We start from the raw sequence: 21,456 nt of genomic DNA on the forward strand, positions 1-21,456 counted from the left end.
AGAGTAAACTTGTTTTGTTTTAGATAAATAAATATTGAAATATCTTTTGAATAAGTTAAATGTCAGATAAAGAGAGACAGAGCTTCTAATTTTATCACTTTGATCAAATGTAGGAGTACATATACACTCAGTTTATTGTTAATTAATAAGAAAACTCCAGACGATTCCATTCTGAGCTGAAGAAGCTTCTGATAGGTTAGTAGAGTCCATGTGAGTAAATTGGTGGCACAGCTGTGGATGCATATAAGGCAAAACACAGAGCCTGTTTCTTTGACATGGGAAAATCAAGAGATGTCAACCAAAACACCAGGAAAAGAACTGTGGAGCTCCATAAGTGTGGCTCAGTTTGAATACAATTTGGTGCCATTTACAATTAAGAAATACAGACAGTTTCTCTCTTTACTCTTAAAGTTAACAAATGTTTTTTATATTTATCAATCTAAAAAAAATAAACATTTAGTCTGATTTGATGTTACAATTAAAAAAGTGTTTGTGTTTTGATCTGAAGAGTACATAAATATCTGGTTTCAACTGTATATTTGATGATTGTCAGCACAAAGAGGGAGAGAGGAACAGAGAGGGAGAGAGAGAATGAGGACAGAACAGAGATGAACAAGAGCAGGTGAGACACACATGTTAGTCAAATGGTTGTTTACCAAAAGTATCACCGTATCATAGGTACTCGTTTCTTTTTAGGTTTGTTATTTTTCAAGTTATATATTTATTAAGTTTTGCAGGCTTGTTTGAACAACAAGGCTAAATAATTATATAAACTTTTCTCAATCTAAATAGTGTACTTTAGTAGAATTAAAAAATAAGTGTAGTGCAGCTCTATGATGATTTTTAGTGCTACTATCATCTAGTTTTGATTCTGGTTCTGTCTTGGTTAAATCCTAAGTAGTCCTGACTTTGAACTGTTGTAGTCCTGTTTTAATTCTGGATCAGTTCTGGGTCTGGTTGAATTGGAGTTTAGTCCTCGTGTCTTGATACAGCCCTGATTTAGTTCTGCCTTGCTGCTTAATTAAAAAACTAGTTTAAAGTGTCCTGCATATGATATATATTTTTCCCTATATGAAGTCATTCTTTTTTGAACAAAACTCAAAACAGAGCAAATTAATCTTTCAGTCATTTCTACAAACCGCAAGTAAGTAATCATTTTTTGTCGTTTTTCCTTGCTGTCCCACTGGACTGGACATTAGTTTAGGTTTTTTTTTTTTTTTTGCTACATCTGGTGAACTTGTGGTAAAATGCTGGTGTTAGCCTATTCGTCGTAGCAAGCTAGCCTGAAGCTAATATCTGCTAAATTTAGGGACACCCGTGTCTCTTTAGGAGTTGGAGGCCGGTGTTTTAGGAGCGGCACAAGATCTCATCAACAGGCAGTGTTGGGCAGTAACGTAATACATGCAGCAGCGTTACTCATATTTTGTATTTTAAATACGTAAATGTATCCGTTACAGTTACCGTTCAATAGGTGATATTGAGAATACAGTTAGTTTGTTGAAATAAATGGATTACATGGCGGTATTTTCCTGTTTCATATGTTAGGCTATGGTCTCTCTATTTTTGGTAATTCCACGCCAGTGGAAACCCAAACAAAACAATAAGAGCCTCTAAAAATTATTATACAAAAATGATTTAATATGAAGGCAACAGGCAGAGTGTTAAAGGCATTGCCCTAAACAATGTAGCCTCAGGCCTCAGTGTAGTCCGTGCTGCAGGGAGAATGGACTGCCATACCCGTGATGTGTCTGTGAGTGAGGAGGAAGGAAAAGTACGAGCTGTCACGGAGCAGAAACGGGAGCTGGAAGCATGTAAATATAATAATAACTACTGCAGCCAAAAAGAGTGCCTGACGAGCCCAGCTGTAAGTAAGTTGTTAAGACTCGACTGTGTTCGTGTTTTCCTCTGAAACAATAAGTCCCGCTGGAGCAGCCTTTCAACGCCTCTCTCTGTCTCTAGCTAGCAAAGTCGACCCAGACAACAAAGTAAAGCTAGTTTTCAGCTACGAGCCCGACACGAACCCGACGTATTAGCCAGAGGTCCCTTTACTACGGTTCGGAGCCGCTGACCTGTTTTATATACACGCGGAATAGTTTTCTACACGAGATCGTTGCAAAAAGTGCAGCCTTACCTAATGTCCACCTACTGTTACTCATTTATATTAAGATTTTAACATCTAGTTGGTATTGGTATGGCGAGTAGCCTTCAGTAATAGTAATAAATCACACAGCAATAGTACATTCATGTAGTTATAAAGTATTCAGAATACATTACTTCTATAATCTTTGGTGGAATACATTTTAAAATTAACCTTCCCAACACTGGGATGATTAATCCTTTTGACTTTTTGTCTTTAACTTTATCAATAAAACAGCTGCAGCTTTCACTGACAGCACGTGTGGTACTTTAACCTTTGTACTGTTTTCTTCAGTTAATTTTGGAGTTACTACAAAGATTGAAGATATAGGATGATCTGTCTGCTGTCACTGGGTGGTGCTGAGGTCTGAATCTGAGGACGGCTCCTGTAATCACAAACAGAACAGAATCATTACAAACTGAAATATAAAGTTTATCTCTCAAATCTGAAATAGAGCTGATCCTTCTGTCCTCACACACTCGGGATCTGAAGTTGTTCAGTCTACAGTTCTGCCGACAGCTGTTTATTTTTATTTGTTTTAAAGGCCTTATATACTAACACATTTTCTAATATTATGTTTACCTTTGAGTTGTTGATGCTTTATAAATGGACATCTGCAAAGATGAGATGATGGAGCAGGTTTCAGTTCTGGTTCAGTCTGCTGCTGCATCCTGGTCACAACATACGGAGGTGTTATCAGCAGTGAACAAGAAATATTAATGCTTCAAATTATTTGTCCTAAAGGATGCAAGCTGTACAGAGTACTGCACATGTGACTTTGTGAACATAACTCATTAAAAATAATTCAGACAGTTTTTTAACCTGAATATTTGTAACAAACTCAGTAAAAAAAAAAAAAAAAGCAAAAATAATCAGAGGAAAAAATGTAACATTTTAACTTAAACTGACAAGCGGAAGTAGTTTGGTTTCAGTACATAAGTATCGGGCTTTGCTCTTTAATCCGTAGCTATTGACTAATGTGGGGTTACTGAAGTGCCAGGTTTTTAAAAGTTGGCGTTAATGTCCTTCCACATGTGGAAAGCGACAGAAAACATGCTGCTGTTTCCACATATTTAATAATCAGCTCTGCACAGCAGCAGAAGCAGAGTCCAGCCTGTTGCTCTTACAGTATAATAAAAGTACAGTAACCGTGGTTAGTCACTGAGCAGCCCGGTGCGTTTCTCTTGATTTCTTTAGTCAGGGTAAATTCATTCACCTGCACGGGTTAGCTAAACGAACTTTACAAAACAAGTTTCCCCGACAGCCGAGTGCTCATCTTAGCTAGCTAAGGTGAGCACTAGCTAGGTAGCTAGCTAAGGACCTAAATTACGGATTAGTTTACAAACACATTTAACTTACCAAAAATAATGCGGTGGGGCCTCAGGTCCTCCTGTCCGGTAGTCCAATTTACTGAAGAACACCTCAGGCTGTCACTTTGAAATACTCGGTAATGTAAACGCTGGACCTCTCTGCATCTGCCATTCCCGAACAGACACGTGCATGTTTGTCCGTGACCGCAGCCGCGTCGTCAGTGTTTTCTCCAGTCATTGGTCAGCATTATAATATATGCAAATACATGCGGGTCGGAATCCCCGCCCCCCTCCCAGCGCGCCCCCGGACGCCAAAACAGTGCCAGCAGAGTGAAACTGAAAAATGGATTGAAACTGAAAAAAAAAAATTGTAAGCGTATAAAACAAAAAAATTAGTTTCAATTAATTGTTTTTCACTATCAATTTCTTTTCGGTTTCAATACAAGATTTTTCAGTACATTTATTTCAGTTACAATTTTTTTTTTTCCGGTTTCGTTTCAAGGTGGCATCGTTCTGATTCCACATCTTAAAGCATCCATAGTTATTTAATCCCTAAAAGTAACTAGACAGAATTACACTAAGTATGAATAGCTGGAAGTAATCAGCCTGTATAGAACTTTTTGTAGGTTGAATAGTTGTACCCCAAATCAAACATTACCACCCACGTGCCAATCGCATGTACGGTTCTAGAGATATGAAGGAAATGGGTGATAACGAGGGAAACTTTAGCTCATAACCTCGTCAGGAAGGTTGCAGGATGCTAAGTGCAGGAGTACAGGGTGTTTCCGCAGGGTCCCAAGTTAATAGATATGTGACAAGACCCACTTTGAGAGAGGTTTTTTTTTTTTTTTTTTGTCAGTCCCGAGTCAACCTACCGTACTTTGGGGGAGTGCATTTCAGGTCATTCTGAGTCAGCTTGTATAACTTTCCTGGGTAGGTTTTGTGAAATCCAGACGGGGCTTGGAGTGGTTATGGTTTGGGAAAAGATGCTGGTAGGGGTCCGGTCTATTGACTGATAATGGTTTGAAATGAAGGGGGACTGGTGATGCACAGGAAAAAGAAGACATTTGTTGTAGAAAGCGTACATTACTTGTTGATGGCTCACAGTCAGTGGCCTATTTGTACCTGGATAAACATCAAATCACTGATTTTTAAAGCATTAGTGGCACATATTGTCCATTATAGTACTCTGTGGTTAATTCCTAAACTGCTCCAGTGTTGGTCGCCTATCCCGATCTGTGCTGATGTCATCGTTTTAAAACTTTTCCCTGACTATACTGGTACCCTGAACTTATCTTCAGTGTTCAACAGTCTGGAGCAAAATGATTACACTGAGGAATCTGTGCTCAACAGTAATCAACGGCAACACATTAGCAATCCAGATGGCGCTGACTCCACAAGTAAATTAGACCCCAGGCCGATCCCACAGCACCCCACACCCCCTGTCACCTCACTGTAAAGCCCGGTGCCTTTGGCCTGGTTGAGGTCTGGTGTAAAGACACTGTAGATATTTTTGCAATCTGACCTGTCTGTTTTTTTTTTTTTTCCCCCACCTATTGCATATTCATGGACTAATCTGAGTATGACAGGTGGTTTGTGTTGGGGTTTTTTTTTTTTTTGTTTTTTTGTTTTTGTTTATATATATATATATATTTACCCTCCGAGGAATGCTATGCTGCACCAGCTTTTCATACAAATTATAAGCAGTGAGGAGTTTTGGTTCAAGTTCCCACATAACAGAAACATGGCAGCAGCTACATTACCTCTGGTTTGCCAGATAGAGGCAGTGTTGTGTTGTTGTAGGAACAGGTGGATGTAAGGCATTTTGCTTGGGGGTGGGGGGTGGAGTTGTAGGCGTAAGAAGAGGAGGGGGCATTGGGGAGTTGGTACCTCACTGCCAATGTTACCCCTGGCAACCTTGATTAAGACAGGATTATGTTAGCACAATTGCTCTTGTGATGATTACATAGTGAATATTTCTGCCCACATGTGCAGGAATGCTTTTTTTTGTGCAGGCTGTGGGCAGCTGAGAGGTCCGGCGGCTGGGTCGTTGTCTCTGACAGGCGTGTAGTCGGGAGCACAGATAAGCCAACCGACTGGCAACCTCCCAGCAGTTGGGGATAGCCGTGTATGGGTAGCCTCAGCGAAGGAGAAATGTCACTGATAAGAATAATAATAATAAATGTTTTAGACACACTGTAAAGTGTTGATCATATAGATGGTTCACAGTATGCAATGCAAACATGCATAGTGAGAGCAGGAGCATCCCTCCTGCTCTCCTCAGATCTGCAAGGTCAGCGCTGGTCAAAAGCTTGATTTATTTATTTTTTTGAATGTATAACGCTGACCTGCTTCAAAATCTCCTCTATTAAAGCAGATTTCTGACTCACTCCTGTGCCCTCTGTTTCCTGTTTTAACAGATTGCCTTCTCCCAGCATAGTAACTTCATGGATCTGGTGCAGTTCTTCGTCACGTTCTTCAGGTAAGCGGCCGTCCCCTGTCAACTCGCCCGCTCCTCCACCAGAGATGCCGGGCGTTAATGTTGCTGCACTCACCCTTAATGTGTACATACATGTGCCTGTGTTCAACGTGAACGATGGTGATGGATTACCAAAGCTGCTTTCCCCTTTTTATACCAGCCATTTTTGATTCTGCTGTGCCTTACACAGCCTGACGTACAGTGTAAAAACATTATTTTGTGGCAAACGTGATAGTAAAATGTGCTATTTGTGTGTGTGTGTGTGTGTGTGTGTGTGTGTGTGTGTGTGTGTGTGTGTGTGTGTGTGTGTGTGTGTGTTCGTTTGACCCTCCTGTTAATCACTGTGTTAAGCAATTAACAAATGTTAAAGAAACAGCGTAGCACCACTTCCCCAAATAACCCACAAAATATGTAACGTGATGAACCTCATTATGCAATGCAAGGTTATTTTAAAAGTATGTGTCTGTGAGAAAGAAGCTGTGAGCTCGAGAGTGGAGTAGAGACGTTGAGACAAACTGTGGTGCTCTGGCCTGGACTGGTAAGGGCATCGTAGGGAGTGGGGAGCAGTTATATGAAAGCACGGTGCAAGGCAGCCGTGGCTGGTGTGAGATCACCCTTAGTATATGCCTTAAGACACTCTTACAAGAAGTGGAGATGACTTCAGTCATTTGAAGAATTGAAGATATTCTGTTGATGGTATCTTAAACTGCAGCTACATGCTCATGTTTGTATGGCAGCTACTCACTTAAAAGATACATGAGCCTAAAATTCAAAAGAAGCATCGTTAGAATCAGAGTTAATTCCACATTCATAATGTTTGCTTTGCTTTGAAGTCAGGCACATACAGTAGCCCCTGTATCGGCTTACTTCTGCAGTTTATGATGCCGTGTTGACTCAGATGTTAAAATGTGCGATGGCACGGAGACGGAACTGTTTTTTGCCGTCTTGCACATGAGTTTGCACACATCTTCCTGTGATGTATCTGTTATGTTTGAGTGACTCACCTCTGTGTCTTGACTGGAATTTAAAATGAATTTCTGGAGTATTGTTGGCACAGTGATGCGCTACTTTGTAATGATGGAGATGCAGTTTGTTTTGGTTTTTTTCCCTGGCAGGTCTAAAAATGTGCATATGTTCGGCTTGGACGAATCCCCGAGTCTGTGCTCGACGTCTTCAGAAACTGCTGTAATGTGTTATCGATTCAAAAATGAGATGGAACAAAAATTGGATACACAACTGTGTCCTTGCATGCTCGACTGCATGTATGGTATTTCTCTCGAGTATCCAGCGTGCGGGTTTGTGTTTGCGCGCCTCCAACCCAGAGGAGAATTGTAGGACTCTTTTCATGTTTGTGTGCTCGCCACATTGCATTGAAGAAATTGCCAGCTGTTCCGAGTCGTGCTGTTTTTATCGATCCGGCAGCCGTGTAAAGGACGATAGATTTGATCAAGCTGCTTTGATGGATCCTTTTTTTATTTTTCTGACCGGCCGTTCGGCTGTTCGACAACGTGTTTCAGCATCAGCTGAATAAACCGCCTTTCTCTCCTGAGGTTTATTTTGGATGCGTTCGCCATTAAAGGCAGTAGGACGGCATTGTGCACCTCACTTCCTCTGCTTTCACTTAGAAACCCCGCGGTTACTGGATTGTGATGCTGGTACGTTTATTGACATGCGTCAGCATTTGGGTGTTTGCATGTCAGCAGAGCAGCTGTGTGTAGGAAGCAGAGTCACAGCGATTCATAAACAGAACCATCTTCCCGTTGTGCTCCCCATTTCTCTACTCTTCCCCTTTCTGTCTCTCCTTCATTCATCATTTTTTAGATTCCCCCGCCTTCTTTCTAGCTGCTCTCTTTTCTTTTTTTCCCTATCCCCGCTTTTCTTGTCCCCTGCCTCTTTCTTATCCTCCCCATTTCCCACCTTCCCACCATGTTCTCCTCTGTCTTTCTCCTTTCATGTCTGGCTCTCCCATCTTCCCCTTCTGTTTGCCTCCTCCATTTTTCCCCTCTGTCCCTTGCCTAGTTTTCCCTCGCCTGTCTCCACAGCCCTCCCCACCTTCCCCTGGCTTGTGTTTTGTTTTTTGTTTTACTCCTAGCCTCCCACCACTCCCTCTGACTTGCTCTTAATCCCACAGCGCTGTCCTTTTTGATGTGTTTTGCCGCCTGCCACTGATTCAGCACAAGATGAGGAGACTTAAAGTTAGCAAGCTTGCAGCAGCCGTGTCCCTGTTTGCTTCCCGTTCTGTGGGTTCTGCATTGTTTGCGTTGCGGGGGAGGAGAGGGATGCTAATTAACGTGAAAATTGTTTGCTCTCCTTCACTCAGTCTTTCTCGGTGTCTTAATCTCTCTTTCTTGCTCCTCTCGCTGCCATGTTCCCTGTGGGGACAGATGAAGGTAGTGCCATTCTGTTATCTGCAGTGCCAGCACAGATACCCCCACGAGCGTTCTCCAGCCACAGAGCAGAACAGAAGAGATGCATTAAACATCAGCGTTAACAGCAAACAGATGCATCCACATACTCGTGTCCAGTCTTCCAGCTCTTTCTCACCTTTAGGCTTCCTAGGCTCTTTAAAGCAGACAACCCCCCCCAAACGTTTCAGATCGAGCAGAGTCAGGGTCTTCTCCAACATTTCTGAATAATTTTAAGCTTTTTTTCCTTTCATGAATGTTTAACAAGTATGAATGTTGTCTCTAGCTGTGCAAATTGAGTGTTTTCTTCCAGGCCTGGAAAAGCCCTGGAGAATGTGAAATTTCATAAAAACTTTTTTTTTTTTTTTTGGAAATGCAATGAAAATGTATTCTCACTTTCTCCCTAGCTGTCATGTTTTTAATTTTAAACTTGGCTGCTGCTAAAGCAAGCGGTCTTTGAAGTAATAGTGACCTGAATGACAAATTTCTTGGCTACCAAACTGGTTGAGTAGAAGAGGCTAAAGAACTGCCACAAAAAAAATTTGCAACATTTTAACATTTGCACACGGGAGCACATTCGTCATGGAAATATTAGTGCAGTTTTGGCTTCTTCTTATTTGGAAGTCTGACACTACACATCATATAACCTACATTTCTCACTCCTGCAAAAGGAAAGCAAAAAGTTTTTTTCTTTATACTTTATCTTATATACAAAGGAAACGTTTAGCAAAGGTGTGTACAGAAGTAAGACCCACAGAGGTTACATCTGTGTCTTGGGGAACTGATGGTACTTGAATAGATAATAAGCAAAATGACATAAAACCACTTTAATATCCTGTTCAGCCAGATGCAGATATTTCAGCGTTAGCACTGAGTTCTACAGCTCGCAGCAGTGTGGGCTAAACAAGAGAGAGATGGTGTTTTGAAGTAACTACAATCTGGCATAAAGAACAAGGTCAAGGCACGGCAATGAAACTGTCAAGTGTTTGAGACAACATTCAACTTGTTTAACCTGCAGTGAGATCGCACTTGTTCTGCTCTGGGAGCTGCTTTTTATTTTCGTTCCTGTGGAGACGAGAAAGTAACAGAAGAAAATGTTCTAGAACACTGACTGCACGTCCACCCGGCGCGGTGTTTACTTCTTAAAAAAAAACTCGACTTAACCTCATAATGGTCAGTGCGGCACTCAGGCCTGATGTCCTAGAAAATTTGGCTTCCCATGGGGGAGACTACAGACACATCTCTGTTGCTTGATAGCTAATATTAAAATAACTTGGGCTATCTGGTGGGCACCTCTATTCGGCACGGTTTCTTGCATATATTTTAGCACATGGCTGTTCCCAGTGGAGGCTAAAACCCTGGTGCTAAGAGTGCTTTGCTCCCTTCGCTGCATATGAATAAGTTCACGAAGTCACTGAGTGTAGGTATAGCTAATAATCGCTGCTTTGAGCTCATCTTTTGTGTTACAAATAATATTTGAGCGAGCAGACAATCATCGTCGTGTTTAACCTGTTCACATTTTTCTTACAATTGATATCCTAAGTACCTGTCAAATCTAGTAAAGTCAACAGCACCTGGCTCCAAATCTAATTTGTTATTGCTTGTTAAGACACACTTATCTTTGGAAAGTGACACTCTGTTCTTTCCATTGGAAGTCCTGCTCGAGGTAAACACATTACAAATTTTGTAAATGACAGGAAACCTGGTGTGTTAAGTGGGGCTAATCATGTGTTTCACATATTAAAATATGGTGTTTGCTCTGCCACCTATGAGATCCCCAATGAAAGGAGGTTTGTGGTGGGTTTCATTGCTGCTTTAATAGCTTAACAAATGCAAGAATTTTCAAACTTGAGCTCTAGAAGGTGTAAAACACTGATACAACCGCCCACTTAGCAACATTAATAGACAAGACTGGCAATATTTGGTATTTTTAGTAACAAATTCTTTTATCAGCTTTTGTCTGTGCAGGGTGACGCAAGCTGTTTCTGTCCTACAGACTCGCATTGTTGTCTAAAAATGATTCGGCACATCAGCGAATGACATGTTCATATTTAAACTGTTACTGTTACTGTAAAGTCACCTGGACATGTCCTTGTTTTTGTTTTTTTAAGTTTAAATTCACCATAAAAGGGGAGAAAGCTGAATGCATGCACAAGGAGAACAAGTAGGGTGGATTCAAACTCAGGACCTTCCTGCTGTGAGGCAACAGCGTTAACCACTGTGCTGCCAAGCTGCCCAATTCATGAAATCATTCATTATAAGTCATTAGTGGTATTTAATCAAATATCTTTATCAATCCACTTTGGTTATGGCACAAAGGCTATTTAGTTACTACAGGAATAAAAGCAAAAGCATTTCCAATTATGTTGGCACTGCTGGAAACCGCAGTAGTACATCGGCTAGTTAAGGGTTGTTTGAGAACGGTAAAGTCTTAGAATTATAAAAGGACAGCTATCATTTCAGTTTGCATGGCCATGCCCCTGTGTATGACTGATTGGTGCCAATTTCTCTCTTCAGGAGGACAACAAACTGCAACAAAGTGTCCGTCAAACAAGTGCCGCTTCGTAAAGCAGCAGGGCAAATGTCTCCAGATAACCTTAACAAATTGCTAGCTAGAATGACAAATGCCCTGTTACTGAAAATACTCATTAGAGCACCTAATGCACATCAGCCCACAGCCTGCAGTAGTGTCGTTCAGAGTAAGATTTGCCTTAGAACGTATTGAGAATGACTAATCTGTATCTGCGTGTTAACAAGAAAAGCCGTCTTTGAAAGCACCACAGAAATTCCCAACTTTAAAAATGTTTGCCAACATAACGGTGCAGCAGCAAGGATGACAGATCCACATGGAGCTTATGTGAATCAGCAACACGGAGTCACCCATGCGACATGTCATGCTCGGAGAGATTAATTATTAATATCGCAAAACACATTTTAAAAATCGCATTTCACCTCACTTTGCAGTGTGTTAGCATGGTTGTGCATTTAAAATGATTAGCGATTTGTTTCTTAACAGAGGGGAAATGTAATTTGCTTGGGACTGAGGCATTAAAAGACTGGGTACCAGCAGGCTGCCCACCCTGGGCCAAGTCTGGGTGGATGTGTGGGTGCTGAATGAATCATGCCACTGCCACCAAGGAGACTTAAATTCTCTCCTGCGAGACAGACGAGTTTGACTGAAAATGCACATCAGAGTGAAGACTAGCTTTCACTCGGGGCTGTTTTTTTTTTCTTCTCCTCTCTGTCTTTTTTCTTCCTCTACATCAGAAACGTATGTCTTTACAGATGTACCTCTGTCAAGTCACCAGCTGACAGCTTCCTTAGGTTTTGTTTGCTTTCCTGGACGAATATCTTAACACTAGAAATCAAAATCAACCAGAAGTAATTCAGAACAACTGCGAGATCTCGACTTTCAGCACTACCACAATCAGCATGCAGCAGCAGAAAGTGGGCAGCAGTGTTATTTGCACCTGCTGACCTTGTTCTAAACCATTTACCTGATTAAAGCAGAGAGGTGATTTGTGTCGTCAATCCCAGGTCTCTTCGGTCAGTATCTCAACCTTGCATGTCGCACCAGCTCCCACAGTCAACTAACTCTCTCCTGCTCCCTCTGCCCTCCCCGTCGCGCCTTTCCTCTCTTCTGCTGAAGCCGCAGCAGTCTAATATTTGCATTTCACCACTGGCTCTGTGCTGAGCCTGTCCCAGTCGCACACCAGTTTGTCTGTTCTTTCCTCCCTTCTGCTTTTTTCTTATTTTTTTCTCCCCCTCCATTGTCAGTGCTAAAATAACACTCTTGCCTTTCTTGTACCTAAAGTTCTGTGTTTTCAGTGTTCAGTAATCAGGTTTATTAATATTTTATTAATGTTTTGTTTGACGCCATGTGCAAACAAAACAAAAAACACCTTTCTTCTTTCATCTCAAGAACTCCTCTAAGATGAAGTGGACCTCAAATGTATGATCCATGTGTGTTGTAGTCAGCAGCACCTACTTGCACATAATGGGAGTTAAGTGTGTTGATGTATTATTTGATAACTCGTCATATTTCTGTTATTTCTCTGTGTTTTGGTGCCCAGCGTTTAGCGAGCCACAGAAAGAAATAAAAGCAAGACTATCCTCTTAACTATGGACGCAACCACACACACATGCACACGCACACACACTCTCAGGGTTCTCTGCGTTGGCTCCAGACTTTGATAGGAACCTAATGGCCACTCTTGCATATGTTTGCAGCTGGAAGTGGATTGCAGCACATCACAAATGATTCTGTTTTTGTGATCATCATCTCACTATTGAGCCTCTCAAACACATCTGCAGGTTCGGACGCTGGCACAGAAAGTCTCTCAAAGCACGCGCTCGGTCTTTCACCCTTAAACACGCACTCAGAAGCACTCTTTGTTCATATATGAGGCAGCTGGCTGCTCACTAGCGCTACGTGCCCTCTGAGCTGAGTGATTGTCCTTCAAACCTCACAATGCAACGAGTGGCTGCGCTTTCTGTCCGCTGCATCTTTAAAGCTTCAGACGGGCGCGCGGATGACTGCACGCGCACGGAGTTGGGTCAATATCATCAAATCCAAATGTCAATTTAAGCTGCAGCCTGTTAACTTAAGACAAATCATTCTCCATTATTATCCTGTGACATTTGTCCTCATTGGCTTCACTGTGGAGCCCAGAGCATTTCTGTCTTCAGATTCGATCACTGTAATTGGTTGGAAAAGAATGTGACATTGACCCCAACAGGGATATGCACCGTGCAGAGCGTGCACTCGGCTCTCCCTCTGACACATGTTTGTGTTTGTACACAAATGTCCATCTGGATGAGCGTCTCGCGTCGCATTGACAGGACGGGTGATGGATGATTGACAGAAGCACAGATTGTGGAAGAGTCTGCAGTGCAAAAACAGAACTTGGGTCATGCAAACTTCTGAAATTATTGAGCTGGGTAATAAGGCCCTTTATGAATATTCAGCTATATTAATATAGCAGAAATATCCGGGGTCAGATATGTGTCTTTGGACCTCAGTGGGCAAAATCTTTACCCACATGATTTAATAATTTCTCCCTCATTTTCTAACAATGTAGGCGGCAGGCCAAAGGCTGCTTTCTGCTTTAAGTTTGAAAATGAGCGATGGAGCAATTCATTTTTTTCTTTTCTATCAAAACCCTCCAACCAATCACGTTTTTGAGGAAGAAAAATAATTGTATGAACAAAAATGTTAAACTGTCTAGAAAAATAATCAGGCAAACACTAACCATTTGTATACTGCATCCAATCAAGAGCATTTTCTAGCGTCACTTGAAATGCGCCTTCTAATGACATTAATTCAAATGGAAAGTCACCAAAGGGATCAGACGAAATTAAAGCCCTTCCACTACCAGGTGAGTTGCCTAATTTAATTGAATCTAATTTAATATTAATTCATATTCACATTAATGTTTTATGTTAATACTCAATTCGTTCACATATTTGCATGAATGTAAAAAACTTGTAATTTTAATGGCAGTTGTAATAGTACAAATTGTAATTTTACCTTAAATGAAATTTATGTTTGTTTTGTTGGAAGATGTCATGTTATAATTTTTAGTCATAAATGTAATTTATTTTAAATGTTTTCGTTTTTTTAAAAACAAATAAGTGCCGCTCTGTAGGAGTTTTCACAACACACCCCATGATTCAGTAGCTGCTTTCTGTATAACTTGATCAATCTCTCACATTACTGTGAAAGAATTAAGTCCCAGTGTTTCAGTCTGGTTGATGTTTTCACTTTGTGTGATTGAGACAGCTGGTACAGAGGAGGTCCATTCAGTGTCGAGGTCCCGCGATTGCAAACCCAAATCTTCACCCCTCCACCACAATGCTCGATAAAGTGACAACACCATACATGGCTCTGTGCAATGCCCAACATTTCCACTTTGTTCTTGTCTGTTCAAACGGGGTCTGTCCAGATGTTTTGTAGAGGCCCGTAGAGACTCTTGACTCGTTGGAAGATAGTGGCATTGTGTTAAAGCATCTGAATGCTTCGGAGCCGCACACCACTGAAACGTCTGCAGTTATGATCTTGCTGAAAGTTTCTTATGAGCATTTTATTAGCAGCATGCCTGCGACTCCCCCTCTTAATTCCTATGCAAGTAGCAAGGTTGTGCTTAGTTTATCACAGGATTGCACAGAGTTCTGTAAAAACTGTACAGCAATTTAGGTGAAATTGGTATTGATTATTTGCATTACTAGATGGTTCCTGTCTGGTATATCTACCTTGTTTAAAGCTCTTCTCATCTGTTTCCCCAGGCAGTCCTGGAAGGAACAGACCTCCTCTGTCCAGACTCATCTGTTAAGCTGAAAAACGCTCCGGTCCGATGAACAGAATCAACTTCTGGAGATTTACTTGTCTTGATGCACGCTCATCCAGGTGTCAGCTGAGACTGAAAAAGCCACTTGGATGAGTGACGAAACGTTTCTCCCACTGAAAACGCTACGTCTAGATGAACAAAATCGACTTCTGGAGATTCTAATTCTAACTAATATCAAACAGTTAAACAGACTAAGGTTGCTTATATAGGGCGATCGTGGCTCAAGAGTTGGCAGTTCGTCTTGTAATCGGAAGGTTGCTGGTTCGAGCCCCAGCTTGGTCGTTGTGTCCTTGGTCAAGACACTTCACCCGTTGCCTTCTGTTCGTGGTCAGAGGGCCCGGTGGCACCAGTGTCGGGCAGCCTCGTCTCTGTCAGTGCAGCTGTGGCTACAATGTAGCTGCCATCACCAGTGTGTGAATGTGTGTGTGAATGGGTGAATGACTGAATGTAGTGTAAAGCACTTTGGGGTCCTTAGGGACTGAGTAAAGCACTATACAAATACAGGCCATTTATATACTGTCAAGATGCTGTATGGTCTGCATTCTTTTATCAATAAAAGAAAAAAGTAAACGTGCCTGTTTGTATGGTTTTAAACAGTTTGGAAACCAGCTGCTTCCGTGTTTCTCTAAACACACACTAACACTGGTTCAGACCCAGTGTAGTGTTTGCCCACAGATTACTTCTTGTGGTGTGCACTGACAGGCAGATTCACTTTCACCCTTTAGGAACACCTGAAAAAGAGAAGCAGAGAGAGATACTGAACACTCATCCAAACCTGGCCTGTCTGTCCTAAGGGGCCTCCCCCCGGCGCTCACCCCCCCCCCCCCCCCCCCCCCCCACTCTCTCTCCTCTCCGAGCTTTTTAGTCCTCACTTTCTTTCTGTCTCTGGATTTCTGCCTTCTCATATTCTGAACGTGGGCTGCTGCAAAACTGCCTGTTTACCTACTGTCTTCTCTTCTTCTGTCTGCGTTATCTCCACATTTCTAACCTTCTCTTCATCTTCACCTCTGCCTCCTTTCCTCACAGCATTGTTTTCTTAACTTCTCGCCCCTTCTTCCCACCCCTCTCTTGCTTTCTTAGCGATCTTTGCATCGATATTCATCTAGGCCAGGTCATCAGTGAGGAGCGAGAGCGATACAAGTGTAAGATGCAGCAGATAGAGTGCAAGAAGCACCTTGTGGCAAATCCCTCCTGGTGTGTCTGTGAGAAGCTGAAAGCCCCTCTGCGTCCCATTAATAATAAATCACTGAGATCAGTAGATTTGACTCGAAGCCTACACTCCTCCTCCTCCTCCTCCTCACCACTTTCCCTCACCTGTAATGAGTTGGGAGGAGGGTACGAGGAATGTGACCGAGGCCACGACACGAGGGGAAAAAGTCCCAAGAGGAGGGCAATGTTTTTGTTTGTTTGTTTCTCCTCCCCATCTGATCAGCCTCGTGTCTACCCCCTTCCTCTACGTCTAGCACGTTTGCGCTCAGGGCTGCTTTTTTTCCCATAACAATGAGTTTTGGCAGGGTTATACAAGCAAAAGCAAAAAAGCTCGCAGGACAAAAGATGATGTGGAATTGGAGTTTTCATGCTGCGGGCCTCAGCTCAGGATTGTCTGAAATATAATGCGACTTGTTGAATAGCTCTCATTTCTGCAGTTTATTACCTGGTGAGGTTCGATGGTGCAAAAACTCAAACTGCGTAGGCTTTTTTTTTTTTTTTTTTTTTTTCAAAGGAAATCTCTTCCCTTTCCATTAATCAATTTCTAAATCCTATTCCCTAAGAAGCTTTTTGTTTTCATCCTTGAGTTTGTCACTACCACCTTAATCCGAATGACATCTAAGGCAGATGGTAAGACACTCCCAAACTTGCATTTAGCAAGTTCTGTGCTTTGGTATTTTCAGTAAATATCAGCCCTCACATTGCAGCCCCAGTGGCCAAACGTACAACATTAAATGATTATTTCCACAGCACGATTAATCATCCTCTTATTGAACTTCCAGTTTCAAAGAAGCACAATTCTAATTAGCTTCACCCTGTCATCTTAACAAGCTCTAAGGGATGAAACAATAACTGAGGGTGGCCAGTTTAATTATCAATTAATTAATTAATTCATAATTCGCATTGGGGAAGTCAACAGGCCGGTGTGAAACTGTTATGAGGAGTGAACGGACTCTATGGCAGAACACACAGAAGTGCAGAAAATGCAGGGAGTGCTCTTTATTTACAGTGTCAAACTTATTTACACGGGATGAGATATGTATGCTGATAAATAAACAGAAGGAAACCAGGGGAGGGGGCTGACACGCATTCGGAGGGAAAAGGGTTACCCGCGCACGCAGGGTGGATCTATGAGAAAAAGAAAAACGAAACTTTAGGGGGAGATGCCAAACAACCGGTAAGAAACGGCAATAAACATGGGGAGAGTTGGAGAGCTCACTTGTCACACTGGCTGCTCGGGCGAGGATTCTCGGGATGTGGGAGAAACGCTGAGATTGATCTCTGTAGTGATCCCGGAAATGCGGCTTCACAAACAGCTGACAGGTAAGCGGGTGATGGATCCGGCTGAGGATACAGGACAACAGGTAAACAAACAAAATCCAAGACATAGGTTGGCCGTAATGCACACCGCGGAGAATTAACAGACACGTTACCACTCGGGTAGGTGGGGAGGTGTGCTGAAAACAGAAGCAGACCCCGTGACACCACACCAGAGAAACCCCACCAACTCCTAATAGTACCCCCCCCCCCCCTCTCTGGGCTTATCAGGGTGCCTCCTGTAAAAGTCAGCAATAAGCTCAGGGTCCTCAATAAACGAACTCTGAATCCAGGACCGCTCCTCAGGCCCGTACCCCTCCCTGTCCAGAAACAAGTGCAGCCCACGGCTTTGGTTGCATGCTTCTCATTCTGCTTTCTTAGACCGTATTTGGTTTTGCCCTCGTACCGAAAATAACTGCTGCTTCCATTGTTAGAGCAGAGAGTAAAGAAATGATCTGGAGCTGCACAGATTATACCCAAATTTGTATTCTGTGACATGTTCAGGTCCTCATTTTATTTCAGGTAGGTTAGCCTTTCTTTGAAGGGTCCCATCACCCGCAGCGCTGCAGGGTTTAGTGGCGACAAGTGCATGGCAGAATAGGACCTCTGAGCAACTGCTGATTAGTGTGTGTGGTTCAGCGGACAAAACTTATCAGTCATAGCGAAAATGAAATGCTGTTTGGCTAGTGAGCAGGTTTCATTTCCCACCCCGGAGTAAAAGCCAGCAGCAGGCAGACTGCAGGATTAGTATTCAGCTGGCTGTGGACAACAGAACCAGTGTGCTGGTGTTTGCCCTGTGGCTGTTGTCTTGCTGTCAGGTTAGCCAATGACACGTCAGAGCTCACCTCTCTGGCCTCAGCAGCCGATGGCTATAATACACTTCGCCTGGCTCTTTTTCCGCTTTCCACTCTGCCACTTAAAATAGACGGCATCCATCTTTTTTTTTTTTTTTTTTTACCCGAGACACTCAAGAGCTTTGCACACAGTATTCTTTTTTTTGCCAGCGTTTTAGCGTCTTCTGTTATGTCATCAAACTTTGGACTGCCTTATTATGGACTGAGCAGCTAAACTTTTTTAAATTCAAGCTAGAAGTGAGAAAATTCCACATTTCTAAATGGAACAACATTGAAATATGCTCACGATGTTCTCATTTTAGAATGCATTTGAAGGTAAAACTGCGATATAAGTAATCTTTTACTCTAGAATAAATGTCTGTCTGATATTTTTGCCTGAAATTAATCTTGTTTAAAGTAGGAAAAGCATTAATAGCATCCAGAAAATGTGAATAATGGCATGCTGACACTCTTTCTAAACATCGGGTGCTGTGAAAAAGTGTTTTCCCTCTTCTTGATTTCTTAGTTTGTTGCACATTTTTCATAAAAAAATTTCAGATCATCAAGCAAATTTTAAGTACTAGTACTGGACATTCACTAACATGGTATCAAATATCATAAGAATCCATACCAAATGATCTTTTTAAAACATTTTATTTTATGTTTTTGGAGCTGTAGTTTACAGTCTGTTCCATAAATCACTGTCAGTGTCAGAACAATACTTTCTGCTGTTTTTAAAATTCAACTTAATTGCAGCTGAATACGATGAGTTTGATGAAACTGGTTAATTTAACCTGAATATTTGGTAAAATGTTAATTAGTTTCGGGTCTTGTTTTAAAGTGACTTTTTGCTCATCGCACTAATTAAATTCAAACGGTTTTGTTTTCAGGAAACTGAAATAATCATTTAATGTGTTTAGAGAGTCAGTATTTTTTCCTTCGTAAACTTTCAAACTTTGATTCCGTCACTTTTCATTACACGTTAGATATCTGAGGAAACTGGATAAAAGAAATCGTACTGGTGAGTTCCTGCTACAAAGTTGATTTAGATCTTTTCCCCATTAGGTATTTTTCAGTAGAGGGAACCTCCCTTGAACATGCCATCAGAGTGATTCTCTTTAACCTGCTTTACCTGGCTCGCTCGGTGCTCTTAAAAAGCATGAAAATAACCGAGACAGATCTCACAGGAAGTAGCAATCTGCGCTGATTTGAATTAATCTCGACACAAGAAACAGTAATGTTAATGCAACTGTGTTGTTAGGGCAACATAAACTTCCTTGTACGTAATGTGTATGTGTGCACCGTTGAACCTGAAGGGTGCAGTAATGTAAATTTGTATCTGTAGCTTAGTAGGGTTAACTTTACCCCACTATCAGTTGTCTGATGTTTTGTTTTGTTTTTCATGTGTTCGGTACTTTGTGTCATTTTGTTAAGGGTATTGCTGGAGTCTGCTACACAAAGGCAAACAGATGCTCCGTTTAGATCACCATCTTCTAACTGTACAGGAATTCGCATAAATATAACCCCCGAAATCCGTAATCCGTTGGCTCAGAGTTGCTTTTATTGAGACTTTAGTGAAGGTGAAGTGCGATTGTCACAGGTGGCTTTGGTGAGGCAGCATCTGCTGGTGAATATTCTTTTCTATTTTCATTGAAAGTGAGAGATGCTGGTGTGACGTATGGGTTGAGGTGGGAGCTGAAGCTTGACTAACTTTCCCAGCATCCCTTGCAGAGGTTGAGATCAAATGAAGCACATTTCTCTGTGTCGGTCTCCGTCTGCTTCTCTTAGTGTTTGTCTCTCCGGTGTTACTTTCGATTCCTTCAGTCTTTGTCTCTTGCTCCATTTTCTCCTCCTTAACTCTAAACTTATACCATTGTTTAGACTTCAGCTTACACTTTCCAATCTGTCTGTGTTTCACGTTGTCTTTCACCATCGCTGTCCATTTTCTTCATCATTGTCTTTCCTTCTCTTCTTGTCCTTCGTTTCTCTCTCCTTTTCCCTGCCACCCTGCTGAGCAGGGAAGCCTTTGATGTGAAGCCGATATCTATTCATGCAAGTCATTCATCAGCACCATGTTGCTTTTAAAGCAATGAGCAGGAAGCCAGATCAATAAGATGGCTGAACGGATGGATCTCTTAAGGGGCTTCTTCAGCCCAGAGAGACAAGGGAATCTTTTTTTCTTCTTCTTTTTTTAAATAAATGGCACTTTAAAGAGTCACACAGGGTGGGCGGGGGCTCGGATGGGGTCGGGAGCGATGAATGAAGATCTGACGCTTCACAGCCACTATTAAAATAGGCAAAGGCATTTAGATGGAAAAAGTGGTAGAACGTTGGAGAAAACCCTGCGAGGGGTCTGACTGGAAGGCCCTGTGTCTGAAGAAGTTACGCTTCAATGTGGACTAATTAAATCCAAGCCCAGAAAGTTTATTCACAAATATTCTTTATGCGATAAACACTAGCAAAAAAAACTACACTTGAGACAATAAAGCATAAATGTATTTATGAAAGTCAAAGCCAGGAGTTTTCAGTCTTTCAGACAGTTAGCTCTGAGCCCATTAAACATTGAGGACTCAGTCTTGTGTTGAATACTGCAGTACATAGAGACCTGGAGGCCGATATGCCACGGTGTAAACTAGAAACACGGCTTCACTTACTTTGTACTGTTCTGTATTTTTAAATTAGATGTGACACATAGTGCCATGAAGCTTGCCAGCTTTGTGTCTCTGATAGAAATGCCTTTAGCTAGGACAAAACACCAGAGTATGCTCCTTTTTTTAAAGTTCTAACCTATGTGGACTTTTAAATTGACCCATATATGAAAATAAATTACATGAGACTTAATATTTAATCTCACGTATCTCTTTTCTTAAGGCTAGATGGGTTTTTTTGTCTTTTTCTCCCGTCCTGGAGGAAACTGTGTCACGAATCACTCATATTTAGGCATTTTGCCATCGTACTTCTGATAGCTTTGACTGAAGATCAGCAAGAGCCGTGACAGGCTGAGAGTGAAGCTGAGTGCTAAAGATGTTGTCCCTGATGTGTTTACACGTGCGCGCGCGCACACACACTCACTCCATCTTGTCTAAGTACACGTCTGGAAGCCAGGGAGAGCAGACGCGCACACACACGCTGATGCTAACAAACCATGTCACCCAGACATGTCACCACAATCATCATCACCTCAAGGTGTTTTTCTGTAGAGCGTAAATAGCGCTAAGCGTTTTGATTCTTTGTATATTTTATTTGTGTGTGTTTGTGTGCGCGTGTGTTGAGGGGGGAGGGCGGTTCTTGAAATGAACCAAGAAAAACACATTATGTGTTCAAGAAAAAACATGAAAAAACATTTCACAAAGTGCTGAAGAATGAAAGGAAGCGAGTGTAGAGTAAAACAGAACAGAAACATAACAGGATGACAAAGA

The 21,456-nt window shown here is 41.9% G+C and overlaps 1 protein-coding gene and 1 long non-coding RNA gene across 4 annotated transcripts in view; one reads left to right on the top strand and one right to left on the bottom strand.

The window, feature by feature from the left end:
* The window catches only part of atrn (attractin), a 138,281-nt gene that overhangs the window by 66,550 nt on the left and 50,275 nt on the right, over positions 1-21,456 (top strand). For 2 of the 3 annotated variants that reach the window (XM_085441610.1, XM_085441611.1), the window contains exon 25: positions 5,868-5,929. In XM_085441610.1, the coding sequence (XP_085297736.1) occupies positions 5,868-5,929 (62 nt within the window). Of the gene's footprint in view, positions 1-5,867; positions 5,930-14,616; positions 15,234-21,456 lie in introns of those variants that run through there. The other variant, XM_085441612.1, reaches the window with a different exon arrangement.
* On the bottom strand, positions 1,449-3,720 carry LOC146685588 (uncharacterized). Its single transcript, XR_014916732.1, has 3 exons — positions 3,497-3,720; positions 2,720-2,808; positions 1,449-2,522 (listed from the first exon to the last, which is right to left on the bottom strand). It is a non-coding gene; the product is annotated as an uncharacterized LOC146685588 (long non-coding RNA).

Source organism: Copadichromis virginalis, linkage group LG19, assembly GCF_057382275.1.
Source record: "Copadichromis virginalis isolate Kocher_CV1m ecotype Utaka linkage group LG19, C_Virginalis_male_GT1.1, whole genome shotgun sequence".
NCBI lineage: Eukaryota > Metazoa > Chordata > Actinopteri > Cichliformes > Cichlidae > Copadichromis > Copadichromis virginalis.